Below are 19431 nucleotides of genomic sequence, written 5' to 3'. Positions count from 1 at the left end.
TTGCATGAGACCAAAACAGCAAGAATTTGAATACCAGCAGGGAAGGGAGGTAAAAGCAGGAGTAGTAAAAGGCCTGTAAAGGATAGGTTGGGACCAGAAAGGTGAAATGAGTAATGATGAGTGGAATAAGTTACGTATTGCACGTAGATGTTGGCCTAAGTGAAATGTAGTAAAATGTTCCTACAGTCAGTCCTTATAGCATATGGTTTTCTAATTAAAAAAAGGTTACTTCAGAACCAAAAATCCTTGACAAATGAAGAGAAAAGAATCTTGGTGAAAGATGCACTGAGGTAGAAACTATTAGGGGAACTTTAAATGCTGCAACATTTCACGGTAGGGTAATTTTTAGAGGTGGTTGCTCTGGAGCAGATCCTGGCTGATGACAGAAGCAAGGAAAAATTAAGTAGTTCTGATACCTCCCATGCCAAGATGCAGTTGAGCTATCTACAGTCTAGGTGACCTGGCCTTTGAGGCCTTCTTTCCCTATAATGTTCCCTTATTCAGACTTGCTCCAGGAAGTAAAAGCTGAGTTCCTCTGGGACACCATCTTTTATTTAGGGAGAAAGCTCTATAGTTCCTATAGGTAAAGCATAAGAGAGAGGAAGGTTTGTCATGACAGACAGCACTGATTGTCAGGTGCTCAGCAGCGCTCGTCTTGGGACTGGGCTTTTGCCATCCAACCTTTGATGGGTTACTTCTGTACTTCTGCCATTGCTCTCTTGAGATCTTATCAGACCTATTTCTACAAATACCTGTCAAATATGCAGTAGGATTTAACTCCATGAAATAATTAGTGTTCCTTGTATGTACCTAAAAGTTCTCAGTTTCAGCACTGTATGACCTTTCTAAAACTCCTAAAGACAACATCAAGCCTTATTTGTGTATTTGCTGTTGTTTTAGGTAGGAGAGTGCCTAGAAAGCATCCCCCTGTCAGTAACATTGCATTTCTCCTCCTGTTGCCCAGCTTGGGCCCTGTTGCAGCACGGGGGTGCTGGGTGCTGCTGAGCTCTGTGCTCCGTATGTGACACAGGGCACTGAATCATTTGACCCCTGGCTGACTTTCAGGAGGCAAATGGCTTTGGTTCATTTATAAATAATGAGAGACACAGAGTACAAATTCGAGACAGAGAAGGTTGAGATGAACAGCCTGTATTTTTCATTGTTAAATCCAGTTGTCTTGGAACACCTTGTAGCTCCTGGCAGCTTCCAACTTGCCTAAAGCATTGATCTTTCAAAAAAGACAGAGAGACCAAAGCATTCACAAATTCCATTTTCTGCTCTGCGAGCAATTTATTACTAAAGATTTTTGTCAGGTTCGGACACATCTTTGTTTCTTAGTTCTCAATTATCAATTCACATATTCCTTAGAGAACAGGAGCTACTTTAGTTAAAGACCTTGTCAATGAGTCAACCAAAGAGTTAACCTTCCAGATGGGCCCTTTAAACATTTCTGTCCTATAATATTTCATCTCTTGCTCCCCACAGCTGAGGCATAAGCTTGGTGCTTTTCAAATTAAATTAGATTGTGTAAGCCAGGTGTCTTGGCAGTAAAATCATGTGCAAGCCATTTTTATCCAATTAACATTGGCGTTCATCAAGGAATTGTGTTTTTCTTTCTGCGCACTCTAGGTAAACCAGTAATGATCATAACTGAGTACATGGAGAATGGCTCCTTGGATGCCTTCCTCAGGGTAGGTGATTTCTTCAAAAGCTAAGGATATTTTTATACTGGAATTGTCTTCCCCCCCCCAGAAAAATACTGAAACTTCTGCAGTTTTAAAGAAATTATGTTTGTACTTGGGAAATTCTGTTTTCTGGTGTTGCTTCTATCAAAAACCAGAATAAATATAAAGTGGAAGAATACAAAATAAATTAATTTTAAAAATAGCAGGATCTTAAATAATCCATGTTTAATGGGGACGGTTCTGACTCGCTCCATTTTGGAAAGCACTGCAGTGCTATATAGACTCATTAAAATCAGATTCTTTTCAAACAGGATACTGTAGCACTGAAAGCTGCGACAGAACCTCTGGGTTTTGCTTTACCGGTGACTTATGGACACCGGTGAGGAGGGTGAGGAAATAACATTGCATTTTATTTGAGAGAAGATGGGAATCCACAGCTCTGCTCTTTGCCAATTTCAGCAGTGGCAATAATGTAGCTTTCAGCTTAACGTTCTGTGATTTTGCTCCTTTTCCCATATGCAGAAGAATGACGGCAGGTTCACAGTCATCCAGTTGGTGGGGATGCTCCGTGGCATCAGCTCGGGGATGAAGTACCTGTCTGACATGAGCTACGTGCACCGGGATCTCGCCGCTCGCAACATTCTGGTCAACAGCAACCTGGTCTGCAAAGTGTCTGATTTCGGCATGTCCCGCGTCCTGGAGGACGACCCTGAGGCAGCTTACACCACACGGGTGAGGAGGGAAGGAAAACGGCCACGTTGTCGTGCCTGCATGTTGGTTTTGTCTGATTGTGTGGGACGTGACAGAGGTTTGTTTTAAAATAGTCTCAGTCACAAGTGAAAACCTCAAATCACAACCTAAAAGTAAACATTGGCCCAGGCTCCACAGCTCCTATAAATTGATGTGCTGTTGCTGCTACAGCAGTGGCCACAGCAGTATTTCTTTTCTGAGGATGTGACCCATTTATTCCTCTTGTTCCTTCATCATGATGCAGCACGTGACAGGAATGTGATGCCAGAAATTAGAGCCTGGACTTCTGTTCCTTCTGATATCTACAAACGTGGTTTCCAAGTGGCTGATCCTACTCACGTTTGATACAGCAGGTGTAGACACACCACAAAAAATTAAAAAAGATGCATCCACTTTTGCCCATCACAAAGCCAGTCATAAATTTGACCTAAATGATTTGGACTGGGAAAAGTGCTAGGCCTGCGTTCCCTTTTTTTTGTTTCTTTCCCATTTTATCTATATTTCAGCATCCCACTGTTAGGTAATTTTGCTAAAGCCATTTTAATATGCTGCACGTGGAATAGGGCTAATGCAAGTATTCTGGCCACAAAACAACATCCCAGCCATTACCAGCCTTTGTACCAATATCTCTGATACCAACATGCACGTAAAGAGGAAAACATTAGTTTATAAAGTCTCCTTTTTTAATTGCTTATTTTCTTGGTTTTTAAATATCTGCCATTCTCCATCTGTTCTCCCTAGCGCTGAGTTTGTTTGCAGCACTCAGATCTCGCTGTTTAATCCCAACACTCATCCTTTAATGGATTCACAGCTCATTACAGGGAAGGATAGACTCCTGTAATATTAAATGCTGGCCAGCCTTGGTATCTCTCACTCATAAGGGTGGCAAGTGGAGGAAGGAGAAGCAAAGGTCTGAAAAGCTGCATTCAGGGAAATCAGAGTTTAGACAAACACACAAGGGCAAGACAGAAGTGCCTGAAAATCTTCTCTTTGAATTTAGCAAGTGGAGATATGGTATTGTTGGCTCTCTGAAGTAAACTAGAATCAATGACATTTGTTTTGCAGTCATTGTCTTCCTTTGGTATCAGTAATGAAGGATCAGGAATATTTAGATTAACTCCACTGTGCTCAAGCAGCTAAATATAAAGAGCTTATTGACAATTTTTAGAATGACAGCCATGTATAAACAATGTCAGTGCATCTGTGTCTGAAAGGAGGAATAAAGCTTTTGCATAAGCAGAGAGGCTGCAATAGAGTACAATTTTTAAAGCAACATTTTTAAGAGAATGATGTGTTTTGCTCCTGTTAATAATTCATTAGAGTGAAAGCATCCTGTAGTCACCAAGGCACATATTGCCACAACCTGATTCATAAAGGGCCTGATGGAAAGGATGAAGCAGCTAGGAGAAGGACCCCTTTTGATTTCCCTTGGCTTTGGAACCAGTCCATATTAAACACTTGAGAGATAGAGTAGAACAATATACTATTAAGTATGCACACACTGCACTCAGTTATGGATAAAAGCTATCTAGGAGATGGCTGGAAAAAAAGCTACCAAAATAAACTTAATCAAAAAAGCATAAAAGCAAATGAAAAAAAACCCTGAAAACCTTTGTTCAGCTTAAGTCATTCCCCAGATGGAACTGCAGGAAACCAAAAGCTCAATTAAAAACACCTTGCATATTAGCATAAACAAAAGGAGAAATCTCTGGCCTGCGATCACTCAGCTAAGGCAAAATCAGATAAACAGGATGGAGTGAGTTCCTTTTTAAGCACTGGGCCTCAGTGGCCCAAATCAGATGGCCAAGTGTTTTTATTTGTTTAAAAAGAAGTATTGTAAGAAGAGGCAGCTTTCTCCAACAGGTATCAGAAGCAGCCTTGTACCCTGGTTTGGTGTTGAACTCCTCCCCCAGGGTCTGGGAGAGCCATGGGGCTTACTTGCCCCCTCTCATCTCTGGTAGGAGTTGGGACATTGCCCATGGGAAACACCACCGTATTCCTACATCTTCCCACTTTATCCTCTCTTTATTTTACCTTTTTGAAAAGCAAAAGGTTTATAATCCCATTTTTCTGAAACAGGCCAAACAGGTCAGACAGGCAAGCAAGGAAATAGTAATTAACAGCATGTACTTATTTGTTTTGTCAACCAAATCTCTAATATATACTTTGTAAAACCCCTGGCTTGTTCTCAGGCTTCAGCGTAGCCCTAAGCAGAGATCTCTTGCAGGGCTGATAAAAATACATTTAACAATTTACTGGTTCCCCTTCTCGTGCCTAAAGAAAACAGATGGGCAGCATTGCCTCCTGGTTGGATCTGACAGCTTTATGGCAAGCAGGAGAGAAAGTGGATGCGTTTTTAAGAAGGGTTCTGGAGTTGTACACAAAAAAACCCATGTTGTATTTTGGATATGTGGAACAGTGCAGCCGCACACACTGCTGCATCAGTGACTCACTGGCCTGTGGTTCTTTTTCCTGGTGGCAGGGTGGCAAGATCCCCATCAGGTGGACTGCTCCCGAGGCCATCGCCTACCGCAAGTTCACCTCAGCCAGCGACGTGTGGAGCTACGGCATCGTCATGTGGGAGGTGATGTCCTACGGGGAGAGACCTTACTGGGACATGTCCAACCAAGATGTGAGTCTCCTTCTGAGCTTCCCCTGCGTTTTCTCTCCCTGGCCCTCCCCATGCTTTTGTCTCTGTCCTTAGATGTCTGCCGATGTGTTTCTCTGGCAATTGCTGTACGGCTATACGATGTTTATTCCAGGCTTTTTAAAGGATGTCACGGGCGGTACGTTCCTGTTTTCTCAGGGTACCTCTCTGGAACTAAAGTTCCTTGAGTGCTTCAAGCTTTGTCTAAGGTCATGGAATAGGGGATTCTCAGTTTTGGTTCTATACCTTTTGCCTGGGGTTTATTTGGTTTGGTCTTTTAAATTAAAAAAAAAAACCCCGCAGTTAAAGAAAAATGGAGGAAAGTGAAACTAATGTATTTAAATTGTCAAATCGTAATACTGTTGAGAGAAGGAAGATTTGAATGTTCATGTTATATCTTGAGTTTACTGAATGCCTTTAAGACAAAAACACTTGAATTTGGTTGGGCTTCCTGTTGGTAGTTAATTCTTGAAGCTCCAGTATGCTTATAACTCTTCCAGTCGATTTAATTTCTTGTAGGATATCTAAATCAACACATAGGATATCCAGTTCTGATTATCAGTCAGAGCATCCTTGTGACAATGGCATAGCTGTCCCCTGAGGGCATTAAAAAGCAGCTTTTGTAAATGACCATTCTTAAATTATGCATGTCCTGTTTAACCGTACCATCTGGACTACTTCAGTGTGTTCCAAGCGGGACTGTGCACAATGGCTGCTGTTCCAGAAGAGTATTTAATAATAATGCTAATAAGAGCTTTTGCTAATAGAATTTTTATTAAATGAAAAAAAAAAAAAAATCCCAATGAAAATGAGGCCTAGATTATCCGTAATTCTTTTCCCAGGGGATTTACAAGCAAATAAAGGAAGAAGAAAATGGTAATCTGAATATACAGCCATGGGAGTGGTTAGGGCATTTTACAAGTCATCTGCTTTCTTCTGTGGAGCTGAGCATTTTCAAAGAGTGTCTAGATGCGGATGGCATTTAATCTAAATGGGGGATATAATTTTAATTTCCTTCTGATGTGAAATGTCTCTTCTGGCACCCAATCTTGCCTTCCTTTTGCGAGCAGGAAGTCATCAAGACTTAGCAAGAAAATAAAACACCAGATGTGTCTCGGTTATATCAGGCATGTCTGCACAGCACAGTGGAGCTCACTGCAACAAACAGCTGTTTTTATTAGAGCTGTTTATGTTAGGCTGGTGTTCACTGCGACTGTGCACTGCCAGACCATGTTGAAAAGCTGGCTTGAACAAGACAGGGAAAGCCAATATTACTGTCTCTGCACACTCTTTACAGTCTGTAGCATAGACATGCCTTTTTTTCCTCTTTAATGATGGCAAGAGCAGTGCTTCTCACAACAAAGCAGAAGTGGATTTCAAATTATACTGTGTCTGTTGAATCTAGAGAAATCAACAAGATCTTCTTACTTTCAGGAGGAGTGAGAGCCACTTTGTTTGTGGTCACTGAATAGCTGTTAATAATGCAAGCATATCCCTCACCTTGTCCTCCCAGTGGATTTTAGCCACTAATTGGACAAGTCCAGAAGGAGGGAATTTAGTGCAACTCAGTCTCTGAGCACTGCTGGTCTCTGGTCTTATAGTAGTCCTGCCAGCAGTGTCATATCGATTAATTCAGATCTGAAGGCCCCTGGGTCATGTCCCTGTCATGTCAGAATTGAGTTCTGGTCGTGTCCCATTCTCCTGAGGGAGCTAAGAAGCCATTAGAGCCTCTGGAGTGCTTTTTAGGGGGTTTGAAGTGACTCCAGTCTGAGTTTCTCTGGGTTCTGTTAAATATGAAATACATACTTAAGATGTTCTGGACTTCAGTAAAGCTGCACAAAAGGGTTCCCTTCTCTGCATGTCTTGGCTCAGAGCATATAGCAGTGAGAGAAGAGGTTCTTCTGCAAGGCCTCTATTACTGACAGAGATGAGCTAGTCCAGAAGGGCAGTGGGCAGAGAGTGACCTTAAATATGCTGGGGAAAACACAGTCTCAACATATTGCACCCAAAACGGGCCGATAATAAAGACTTGGTGTAGAGCTGTTGCTGCTCCAGCCCTCTCTCCAACGAGGCTAGCTGCTTATTTCTAACCAGGGTTCTTCTGTAATCCCTGTATGCCAAGTGCTTTTTTTGTGACAAATGGCCCTGCCTTATCTGATGTCTGCGCTGGGTGCTGTACCCTTTTAGTTTTGAATTGCTGCAGAGAAATGACAGTTCTGAGACCACCAGCTGTCTGAATCGAGTGCAATTTTCCATGTTGTATCATTTAACTGGGGATTTGTCACCACAGTCTAGATGGCCCTAGGATAAATGGTACTCAGCCGGTAGACTGAGCAGTGTCTGATGTTCTCTAATGTCTTCCTAATTGTGCCATTTGCAGGTGATTAAAGCCATCGAGGAAGGGTACCGGCTGCCCCCACCCATGGACTGCCCCATCGCTCTCCACCAGCTGATGCTGGACTGCTGGCAGAAGGAGCGCAGCGACCGCCCCAAGTTTGGGCAGATCGTCAACATGCTGGACAAGCTCATCCGCAACCCCAACAGCCTGAAGAGGACCGGCAGCGAGAGCTCCAGGTCAGCCCTGCTCTGTCATGGTGGCGTGCCAGGGAGCGCAGGGGAGGTGGCACAGGGGAAGTGCTGGTGACACAGGGGAAGTGCTGGTGGCACAGGGGAAGTGCAGGTGGCACAGGGGAAGTGCAGGTGGCACAGAGAGTGCAGGTGGCACACTGAGTGCAGATGACACAGGGGAAGTGCAGGTGGCACAGAGAGTGCAGGTGGCACAGAGAGTGCAGGTGACACAGGGGGAGTGCAGGTGACACAGGGGAAGTGCAGGTGGCACAGAGAGTGCGGGTGGCACACAGAGTGCAGGTGACACAGGGGGAGTGCAGGTGACACAGGGGGAGTGCAGGTGACACAGGGGGAGTGCAGGTGGCACAGAGAGTGCGGGTGGCACATGGAGTGCAGGTGGCACACAGCTCTGCAGGGCCAGCCTGCACAGCAGCCACTGCTCTGCACAGGTGAGCACAAGGCTTTGCTGGCTGCCTGTGGCCCCTGGGGCGCCCAGGCTCGCCAGCCCTGCCAGCAGCAAAGGGGAGTGAGCAGAGCTGCTGCTGGATCACACCAGCGCTGAGCTAGTTTCCAGCGCGGCCTTAAGCACGTCCTGACGCAGGCATGCTCTGTTGAAAGGCGAAGTTTGCTGCTTCTTTCCCCTTCTACCCCCGGTGAAAGGGCTTGAATGGGTAGGGTCACCTCAGTCGGTGCAGCTAACAGGAGCAATGTGGTTTTCTGCAGGAAAAGCACATCATCAAGTTTTATAAACCCTAGATTTGTGTAGGATTTGCAAATGAGCGTTGCAGCGTTACAGCCAACGCCTCGCGGGCATTGGGAAGGTGTGGATTAATTTTTATGTGAATTTGAATTTAATTTTGTGGAAAGCCAGTTTCATGTCTCCACCAATCCCACATTGCGTTTGTTTTGTTTGCTAAGCGTGGTGTACCTGGTACGTGCAAGAGGAGTACAGCAGGAAGGAAACTCCCAGAGTTGTAGGGCAAAACCGAAATGTATTTGTTGGGACAGATCAGCAGTTTGTTTAAGCTGGTGAAACACTGCTGAAGTAATAGGAGCTTTACTGATCTCTGCCAGCTTTGGTCTCTGCTTTTCTCAAATTTTCTCAAATGTCTCTGCTTTGTCAGGTAGATTTGCTTACAGCAAATATGGAAAAACGCTTAAAAGAAACGAGAAAGATAATAGGAAAATGTTTTTTAGTAGGAGGGAAGGTACAAAAATATGCATTAGACAATGCAAAATTAAGTTTCTTGAATCACTGAGGGAGTAACAGAGATTCTGTCTCAGCCTCCAACAGAACAACATCCATTTTTTAAACTTGTGTGTCCCTTTGTGAGTCTTGCTTACAATGTATGTCACCAGAAGAGGGATCATTAACCCTGTGGGGCCACTATCATTTCGTCTTTGAGATCACCCTAATTGCACTGGGGGCCTAGCAAAAATGTATTCTCCCTTGAGGCTTAAATAATTTACGTGGTGAGAATCACAGTATGATCTGCTGTGATAATTTGATTGAAGAATCAGAGTATGAACACCTCCATTTTGCTTTCTTTTCAATTTACAGGTGCTCTTTGAAAATATACAGGTCTTCCAATAGTTAATAACCCGTTCAAGGTCATTCTATGTGTGTGTGTGTGTAAGTTAACAGCCTATTCAAGGTCATTTCACGTTCATGGCTGTTTATAAATATTTTTCTTGTCTTCAGAATAGGAATTTCAAATATGCATATATAACATTATTAATGTATGACTTTATACATAAAGCTTAATTATATATAAATAGGTTACCATCCTTGGTCTTGTGTTAGATAATGCAGTAAAAGAGTTGAACCGAGTATTACCAGCATGTACTCAATGCCTCAGGCAAGACCTAACCACGCTGTTGCACACCTAGTCTTTGATGATGTGCATTTTCAAATAAATTGCTAAATGATAATTATTTTGATTAGATAGATAACAGTAATTTATAGTGCTTTAATGAAACTGTGGCTTATGATATATATGAAATAATAAATGCAATATTAATAAGAGAAGAAAATGTTGTAAAAATAATTATTGGCAAAACTGTGCAAGGCAAAATGAGAAGCACATTCCACAGCGCAAAGAAAGATCAAAGCTCGTGTGATTCCTGCCACTCCTGGCACACACTCGGTCAGGAATGGATTGATTAAAGAGGGGATTAACTCCCTGCTGTCCTGAGTTTGATTGAATGCACTGAGCAGACCTGGCTAGAACTAGGAGTTATCTGAACCCGCCCTGAGTTTTACTCTCCAAACCAGTCTGGCAGGGTGTGAGCTCCCAGTTCTTTGCACATACTTCAGCAGTGTTTCTATAGCTGCTGAGCTGAAATCTGACACATGCAGGGTTGGCAAGGTCCGGCATTTCTGCCCGTGAGATACAGACCCAGCAGGCCAAATGCCTTCCAGCATTGCCATTTTCTTTGTTTTGGGGAGTAAAAGAATTTTCTGTGGATTTGGTTTGTATCTGAGATGGAAATCATAAGCTCTATTGTGGTTCAAATTAGATCTCAAACCAAAAATAGAAACCTCAGGTCAAATTCATTCTTAGCAAAAATTGGCCCTTTGCTTTGAATCTCGTTCAGTTTCTTGCACTGATCTGAGTTGATGTGCGGGGCCACCGGTTTCATTGGGCGCAGCCTCTTGCCCTTGCTTTCCCTCATCACTGAGGTTAATTGCTGCAGAGACCAAACTTTGGTTTGTGGGTCATGATCCAGCTGACACTATTTCTCTGTCCTTTCACTGTTTGGCATCCAGACCTAGCACAGCCCTGCTGGATCCCAGCTCCCCTGAGTTCTCGGCGGTTGTTTCTGTCAGTGACTGGCTCCAAGCCATGAAAATGGAGCGATACAAGGATAACTTCACAGCTGCTGGCTATACCACCCTAGAGGCTGTGGTGCATATGAACCAGGAGTAAGTACTCAGCGATATAACAAAAAAACTGGTAAATCTGGATTTAATCAGCCTCTTTTGCTTTGTGCTGCATATCATTACACTCATTAAAGGAATGGAATGCCTTTCATTTGGATGGAGGATAACTTTAAAATGCTTCCACAATGCCTCCACTTATTTAATTAAACATTTCTGTACATCTGCCTTGCTTTTGCTAACGCTGCTTGCGGTTGACTCTTAATATTTTTCTCCGCACCGGCATCTGATCCACGGTTGTCAGCCCCTTGTTCTTCTCTTGCTTTCCACAGGGACCTGGCCAGGATCGGGATCACGGCCCTGGCTCATCAGAACAAGATCCTGAGCAGCGTCCAGGCGATGTGCACCCAAATGCAACAGATGCACGGCAGGATGGTTCCCGTCTGAGCCAGCACTGAATAAACTCAAAACTCTTGAAATTAGTTTACCTCATCCATGCACTTTAATTGAAGAACTGCACTTTTTTTACTTCGTCTCCTCGCCCGTCGAAATAAAGATCTGCAGCATTGCTTGATGTACAGATTGCGGAACCCGAGCGTGTGTGTAGGGAGGGGGGCCTCCAGAAATGACAAGCCGTCATTTGAAACCAGACCTGGAACAAATTGTTTCTTGGAACATACTTCTCTGTTGATCAATGATATGTAAAATACATGTGTATCTATATAAATATAAAGTCACATTCGAGTTTTGATGCTATGTTTGCTGCCAGATACTGTGCTTAAAAAAACAACACCATTACTTTCCTTCTCCCTGTGACCTGTAGGATTACAACCGTAGTGTTTTATTTGTGGGTGAAACCACCGTTGTGTATCTTTCACTGGAATGAAGAACCTGCCCTAGGATATTCTTTGCAGACTTGATGCATCACTAACACCTTGAAGAAACCTCAGTGAGAATATCGTGTGGCTAATCAGTGCCTGCCAATTAGTGATCTACCCGTTTATGGGCTTGAGACATGGAGTGACCCACCTTGTGGATTACTCGGCAAAACTGGACTTCTGGGGAGGTTCTTGGCTGTTGTGCCGTGCTGAAGCCTACCTTTGAAAGACTTTTGTGACCGTCTTGCCAGTAGTCAGCTGTGACAATCGTGGCTGTGGAGCTTTCAGACTTCTTTTCTTGTTCAAGAAACTTTCTCCCTTTGCCTCATGGAAGGTCAGTGGAACTGCAGTGTCCAACACGTTCATGGTGCTTTATTTTGTAAGCTATGCTAGGATTTCATCACTGCTAGGGGGAAAATAAAAGCTGCTGTGGTAAATGTTATTTGGGGTTCCTAACTGGTTTGTAAGAATCTGTGCTGGTTTCCCAGACTAATTGCTGAGCCTTTTCTATTTTTTGCTCTATTTGATGGCAGTGAAAATTGTACTATCTCAAATTGCTCTCAAGCTGTTTTCTGGTAGGGTGTGCAGACAAGGTGTAGGAGATTCTTGGGGCTCAGCTCAGTGCTGAGAGCTTGACCCCACTTCACACTGAGAACAGTAGGGATGCCCTTATGCCATGGCTGGAAAAACTCAACACGAATGGATGTCATACTGTAAAGTACAAATACTCATAATTGCACCAAGAAGAACCAAAGACTTCCTGCACTCTCATGAACAGCAGTAAAAGCAGTATTTGGGTTTTAGAAAGGCACATTTCAGTTATGGTGTCAGTGCCTTTATGGGAAGGGAGCAGAAAGAAATGGGATTGTGCATGCAGCCTTGAGGGTTTTGTGCAGTTTGGGTGTCAGGCATGGTGGCAGCTCTGTGCAATGCAGCTCATGCACCTGATCCTGTTGGATCAGTTGTGGGAACCAAAATCCACTTTGGAAACCAGCCCTGTAGGGTGGCTCTCTGGGATTGTCAGGGCAGCTGTGCGTGTGAGTGCCGGATGCAGACTGCACAGCTGGGGCCTGGCACCCCTCTGCAGGTATGGCCAACAAGATGGAGCATAGAAAAGCTGCCCTCTGCCTCCTCTAGGGAACAGATGGAAGCAGAGTGACTGAAAGCATCCCCTGGGTTGCTAGGTGGAGGACTCTGCTGTGGCAATGTGGTTGTCCTCAGCAGGTCACACAAGATAAAGTTTTATCCAGTAATGCTATGAAAACAGAGCTTGAATTTATTTGTCATTAAGCTTTTATTAGTCTTTTTGAGGAGTATGTAAGTTAGATTCCTTTAAAGTCCTTCTGAGGACCAAAGTAATGAGATGACCTCAGAAAAAAGATGGGCCACTTACTCTGTGCTGAGTAGGAGGAGGATTTTCATGACATGTCCTTTAGAACTGACATTGCATTTCAGCTGTGCCAGGCACAATGTCAGAAAGGTGAGATTTATAGTTTAATGGCACTCCGACTGGTTCTTTAGTCTGTAATATTTTGGTCCTACTCCACACCTGACAGCAAATTCAGAAATGATTTAGTGGCTTTATATGTCAAAGTTTCTTAATAATTGAGTTTATCCTAAATCCAAAACAGTTCACTCAGTCGGACAAATCACATATACTGTATTGTCACTCATATCACTTTTTTGTCACTTTTAACAATAACTTGCTGATTTTAACCACTAACTCTCCCTCACTCCCAACTCTCTCAGAGAACAACTTGTTCTGAATATGAGATGCTAAATTTGGATCCTGTCAAGTCATGACAGCTCAGTATAAACTGTTCTGCAGCATTACTTATAAAAGCCTTTCCATTTCAAGAAATTTAAGATTTCTTTAAAAAAAATCTACTTAAACCAGCATGCTTTAATGTCACTTTGCCAGGCAACATAAGAAGTAGTTACTCATTTTAAAGACCTGACATTTGTACTTTCAGCAGGAAAAATTCTTCTGCCTCTCAAGTGCAGAGATACTTGAAATTTCCTTGCTGTAAATCTGTTGCATTCTGTTGAGATCATCTTTTTATCTAAAACCAAAATACACCAAATTTTCTGGCCAGTTTGTTAAATTGCTGTCTTGGAGTCTAGTAGTGGTAATTCAAAACAGTGCAATATTTTCCACACAAAATGGAAAACTGTGTCCCTATAGAATGAAAACTGTGAAGGCAGCTCAGATGCTGGGTTCTCAGCGCTGCCACTGGTGGTTGTGTTTCCTGTGATAAAATATGGCCAATGAGGGGCATCCACTGGAATGTGATTTTAGCTTGAAAGAGAGCAGATGGAAGAAAAAAAAAGGTCGCCCTTGTAAATATCAATAGAAAGATAGATTGGTTGATTACATATCTCTATATAAGGTGTGCCATGGAAGCAAGATTTCGGAGTAGTGTGAGGGAAGGAAGAAGGACAGGGAAGGCAAAGGGTTCCCACCCTCTAAGTGCTGCCCTGCGGGCAGGTCTGGGTGTTCATGTTGGTGCATGTGGTTTAATAAATTTAATTTGTGTTCTCTTTTTGTGCAGGGAAATGGATTTTGCTTTCACAGCCTCGTAGCCCGTCCTGTTGATCACATTGACCATGGAGGAACACAGACTAGACGTGAAGCCTTCTGGACCCACAGTTACGTCTTCCATAGCACTGATTCTGGAAAACACATGCTGAACAGCCATCGGTCCCCGAAGAGAGTGTGACTTCTACTTTCTTTTTTTTTTCTGGGCCACCCACTCCGTTGTTTTTCTCCACTGAGTGATAACTAACTCGTTAAGACTCAGCACCGAGTTGTCACTTGGGGAATGTACTGTGTCAAAGCCCTACAGATTTCTGGATTTTTTCTCTCCTCTTCTGCTTTCTCTGCTTACCCTTGGTTTTATTTATATATTTTGTTGTTGTCTCTCCTCATTCCCCTGGCTGTCACCGCTGCATCCCGGACAAATGAAGGTGACAGAGCGCTACACATCTTACCATGGACGCCAGGCCAGGTGCCACAGCAAAGAGCCCAGTTCCTGTGAGCTGCCTGTGTACATTGCTGAAGTGACATTTTACACTAAAGGTGCCATTGCAGTGATATAAATATATTTTTTTCCTTGAATGGATAACGGATTATTATCTCCTCCGAAAGGTGCGTACGTGTGCTTGTGTACGTGTGTCGGCGTGCAAGTCACCTCGTGTGTAGAACTGCCTGTGAATGTGCCCCAAACACCTCTGGAAGCACAGGAGCCCCCCATCCTGTAAGACCAGGCTGATAGCTCATGTCTGAAATGATAGCAAGAACACACACATTAAAAAGTGTTGAAGTTTCTGTATCTGTAAGTGTATTTCTTAGGTGCCACACTAACGTTATTGAGTAGTTCTGCAACCTGAAATGGGCAATTTCGAGTTAGTTTTGGAGTAATGGATTGCAGGATCTAAAGGGTGCTAAAGGTTTTTGTTAATTGTTGTTTATTCGTACTAGTGCTCTTCTCATGACCAAGAACAACCAGTTTCTCAGTGGCAAGGTGATGGAGGCAACAACCTGCTTCTCCATCCACTGGTAATCGAGCTGAATTCCTACGTAGCCTTTTTTATCTGCAAAAATAGGATTTTAAAGACTTGTTGAATGCTAACAATATATGCAGTTCTTCCATTCACACAAGCACCTTGCTCTGTGTGCAACGTAATAATCAGAACACTTCCCTGGTTCCCAGCACAGATAAGGAACAAAAAAGCAACAAGACCTGTAAAGTTACAGTTAGCAAGAGTCGTGAAGTGTGTCCTGTTCCTTGTGCGGTTGAAGAGCAGTTGAAGTGCAGTAGAAGACACTCTTTCTTCGAGGCCCAGGGAGCAGTGCTGCAGCGCACTGACGCTACCTGGGAGAGCTTTCTGTGTTTGGAGAACTCGCCCTGGTGTAGCGTGAGGCAGCGGCAGTGGAGCTGAGTGCCTGCACCCACGAGTGCCTGGCAGGGGGCAGCTGGCCGTGCTCCCCACGTGCTGCAGGGTCTGTTCCCTGCCGTGGGACAGGAGCTCTCTCCGGCACGCGTGGGGCAGTCTGGAGGCGCAGCCCTGCCCGGAGCTGTGACGTGATGTCCTCAGGTTGCTCCTGTTTCCTCTTTTCCCTGCTTGCTGACCCTCCCTGGTAATTCTGCCTGATCTGAAAGAGGAGCAGCAGCAGCAGCAGGGCCTGGCAGGGGGCCGAGGGGAGCCGTGCTGTCAGCTGAGGCTGGGCATGGCAGGGCAGCAGGACGTGCTGGCTGTGCCTGGCATGGTGTCCACGGGCTGGGCCACCACGGGCTGCTCCAGACACAGCTGGAGTGAGAAAAGGGCGAGTGCCACCACGCTGCTGCCCTCAGGGTCAGGCCACCACTGGCTTGTCCCCCACAACGAGTGTGTTCAATTGTCCTGCTCACACACCAGTGGTTGATGTTTGTCCGGGTTTCTTGCTGTGCTAATTTTGTGATGGATCTTATGTATTAAAAATATATATGTATAAAATACAAAAAAAAAAAAAAAAAAGCTGGTGAGTAACCAGTAAGCAGGACTTAAAAAGCAGTATTTTTCTTTTATGTGACATTTTCATAACCAGAAAAAAAAAAAATCTGAAGTACTAATCAGACAAATAAAAAGAGAGTGCATTTATTTTTTTGTATCACTGCAAGTATGTTGGAATATGCAAGGACTGTGGTTAAAATTAGAATGTATGAGGCATATTATAATTTAGTTCATACTGAAAAATTCTAACAGCATTTGTTGGTTTGTGCATTTGAACGATCTCTGGGTTAGATATATAGATTTTTCTATTTTGTTTTAATTTGTAATTTTTTTTTCTCCCTCCGTGAATTTTAGGTACACATAACTTATGTCATTTATTTATGGTCTTTTATACCTAGTTTGTAAAATTGTAAAATAGCAAACAATGCAAACATTTGCATTTGAAAAATAATAAAGTAGTTGCTGTACAAACCTGAAATGGACTATTTCTAATTATTGTATTTTTTTCTTTTTTAAATTTAGAATTTATCCAGAACAGTTACAGATAGAGAATTCAGGGTAACAATCCTGGTGTTTTCCTCAAAGGGATTTATTCTCTTCAGCAGGTTTCACAGGAGTGCCCTGCAGAGTTCATTTGAGCTGCGTGGCTCCTGCACGTACCTTAAAGCACATTGCTGTTCTTGCTGCTGTCCTGAGCTGTGGTTTGTGATGTGGGAAGGGTGCTGCAGCATCTTGTTAATGTCAATGATACTTGAACACCGGGTGCTATCCATGGGCACTGCACCTGAGAAAAACCTACAGGCCATCATTTTTCATATTCATAGCTGGGATTGGCTAGGGATAGTGTCCCTCCCCTGCTCCCCAGCCTGGACCTTGCCTAAGGTCAGTCATCCTTGGCAGCAATCCTACAGTTATCAGTGTCCATTGGCCGGGGTGTCGCCTCTCCGGTGCAGCCGTGGCCCTGCTGCCCGCATTGCTCTGCTCGGGGGCTGCTTTTGCCTCTGTCAGTGGGCTCCTCTTGGAGACTCGTGGCCAGAGAGGGAGAAGGGGAAAGGTGTCACAGAGAGTGGAGAGGAGGGACAGCTCCCTGAGGAGGCCTCCAAGCCAGGAACGGAGAGCATGGATGTTGTGTAAAGGGTGTTGCTGTGTGATGGGCACATGGGTGTGGGCTGTGTCCTGTGGGTGCCAAGGGTGCAGTGGCCTCGGCCATCGCCTCTACAGGGCAGCTGCTTAGTTTGGGATACACAGGCTTTTAACGACCCAAGTTACACGTGCACCGTTCATGGGAGGCAAAGAAACAGTGGTGGCTCATGGAGAATTTTTCTGAATATTTTGAACTACTTGCAGAAGATTTTGAAGCCAACTAATTGGTAAAGATTCCAGTGTTATTGGCAGAACAGTACTGTGCAGTGCTGGTGCCCAAAAGCCCTGCTGCTGGCATTGGGTGGTTGTGTTTTAGAAGCAAGTTCCCCTTCTGTAGCTGGGTGAGGAGGGCAGCCAGCTGGGTGTTCCTGAGTGCCTGGATTCAGCCAGTTGGGTATTAAGAGAGAATGAATGTGCCGTGGGTGGAGAAACAGATTCCATTTCACACGCACAAAGACGTTTTACAAATTGTTTAGCTTCATTGTGAAGTGAAAGAAGAATCTTTATATTTTTCTTTAAGAAACAACTGATTCAAAATGTCAATTGAGGATTGAACACTTGGGTCCTTCTCCTCCTTTTGCTGATTCTCTGCTCTTTTCCCCTTTTACCTCCCAAATCTAAAAAATCATCCACTAGAAACTTTCTACCCCAATGGTTTAATTTACTTCCAAATATATGGATTTACTGAAAGATTTCCTGGCCAAAAAGACATTTTTTCTCTCCCTGCCCCTCATTCTTTCCACATATTTACACAGTAACATGAGGCAAGTGAATCTATTTCCACATAAAGCCTATATATTTGCATTTCATTGATGGTGAACATCCCTCTCCTTGAGCTGAGCATGGAGTAGTGCAAAAAGCAGACATGAAGGCCACTGTAGACATGTCAGGAAAAACAAAATGATTTTTGACAATTGCAAAGCAAAAAAAAAAAAAAAAAAAAAAAGGGCCCGTTATGCTCTAAATCAGCAACATGATTAAAACTAGGGCTGCGTTTGAGGCCCTGACCTCAGTTATTTTACCCTTTCCCTTGCAGGGAAGTACCCTTGGGCCATTGACTGATCCTCTGTTGAATGGGTTACAGACCCCTGACATATCTTATTTCTGGCAGTGGCCCTGAACATAATTCTTTGTTTGTAGGAGCCTCCGAGAAAGTTACATGAATATGTAGACTTTTAAAAGTAAAATTAAAACCTAAAGCATTTCATTCCAATCAGTTTAGTAAAAGGTATTCTCCATGGGTGAATGGAGAGAGTAGCCACAGGAATATGCTACATTAACTTACTTTCATACATACACATGTGTTTATGTATATGGAGCAATTATATCCTGGTAATCTGCTAGATTACTAGCCTTTAACCAGACCAACAAAAGATGATACAAATCCTTGTTTTTATAGTGCTCTTGAATTTACTCATTACTCTCTTCTATAAAGTCTTGTAATTGATTAAATGGGCTGAGGCATTTTTAGACATTCATTTTTCGAAGAGCGCTTTTAAAACGAAGAAACCACTGGTCAGCATAACAAAGGGATCATGAGGAACCCAGCTCCCCTCCCGTTTCTGACCAGGTATCCAGCCTCCCCCAGGGTCAACAAGCATTTATAGGTGTGGGTAGGTGCCTACTGCCAATTTTTAATGCTGCTGCTCGGCTAAGGGGTTCAGCGGCTCAGGTAATGACCTCCCACTTCCCACTTGGATTTTCAGCCTTGCTGATGAAATTACCAAAACTCCCCTCTAATCACCTTGGGGAGGGACTTTTCAGGAGCCAACCATCACAGCAAGAAGCCGTGTGAGCTCGGAGGGGCTGGAGGGCCGTGTGCACTGACCCTGGTGCCCGTCCTGCCTTGGAGCCTGCTGCAGCCCGTGCCCTGAGCCAGTCTGGGAGCAGCTGCCTGAGGCAGGTCCTGCTCTTGGAGGCCCTTCTTCCTTCCTGCCTCCCGTGCTCCGTGTCAGGCCTTCCTCCCCACAAGTGCGCTGGGATGGAGGAACGCCGTGTCCTGCCTCCTCCTCCTCAGCAGCCACCGCGTCGGCCCGGGCCTGAGCAGGGGTCAGGGGCCCCGGGAGATGGTGTGTGAGCCCCTGCTCTCTGCAAGGCTGGGATCAGGTCCTTCACTCAGGAGCATCATCAGTGTTTGGGCTGCTCAGCACCCGAGGCTGGGCTAATCTTTCATTAGAAGTGCAGGTAGCAGGAGGGGAGTTGGTGCTGCCAGTGCCAGTTTTCAGTCGGTTTAGATCCAAAAGCCCTTTAAGGATTCTGGCCTCAGGTTTTGAGAATGCTGTGGAGGCCTGTGCTGTCTCATTGCCATGTGCCTGTGGAATCACCTGCAAACTCAACATACAAGACTTCAGCACAGGAGTCCCCGGTGAGGGCCTGGTTCCTCTG

At 44.3% G+C, this 19431-nt stretch overlaps 1 protein-coding gene across 2 annotated transcripts in view; it reads left to right on the top strand.

The window, feature by feature from the left end:
- Window positions 1–16258, top strand: part of EPHA4 (EPH receptor A4) — a 105148-nt gene extending 88890 nt beyond the window's left edge. For both annotated transcript variants that reach the window (XM_040073804.1, XM_040073805.2), the window contains 7 exons: window positions 1630–1691; window positions 2208–2417; window positions 4918–5067; window positions 7463–7656; window positions 10421–10576; window positions 10864–11743; window positions 13962–16258. In XM_040073804.1, coding sequence (XP_039929738.1) covers window positions 1630–1691; window positions 2208–2417; window positions 4918–5067; window positions 7463–7656; window positions 10421–10576; window positions 10864–10978 — 887 coding nt within the window. In that variant the 3' untranslated portion in view covers window positions 10979–11743; window positions 13962–16258. The remainder of the gene's footprint in view (window positions 1–1629; window positions 1692–2207; window positions 2418–4917; window positions 5068–7462; window positions 7657–10420; window positions 10577–10863; window positions 11744–13961) is intronic.
- Window positions 16259–19431: the final 3173 nt, after the last annotated feature.

This window comes from Hirundo rustica, chromosome 10, assembly GCF_015227805.2.
Source record: "Hirundo rustica isolate bHirRus1 chromosome 10, bHirRus1.pri.v3, whole genome shotgun sequence".
NCBI lineage: Eukaryota > Metazoa > Chordata > Aves > Passeriformes > Hirundinidae > Hirundo > Hirundo rustica.
This window is presented reverse-complemented; position numbering and strand designations above follow the sequence as displayed.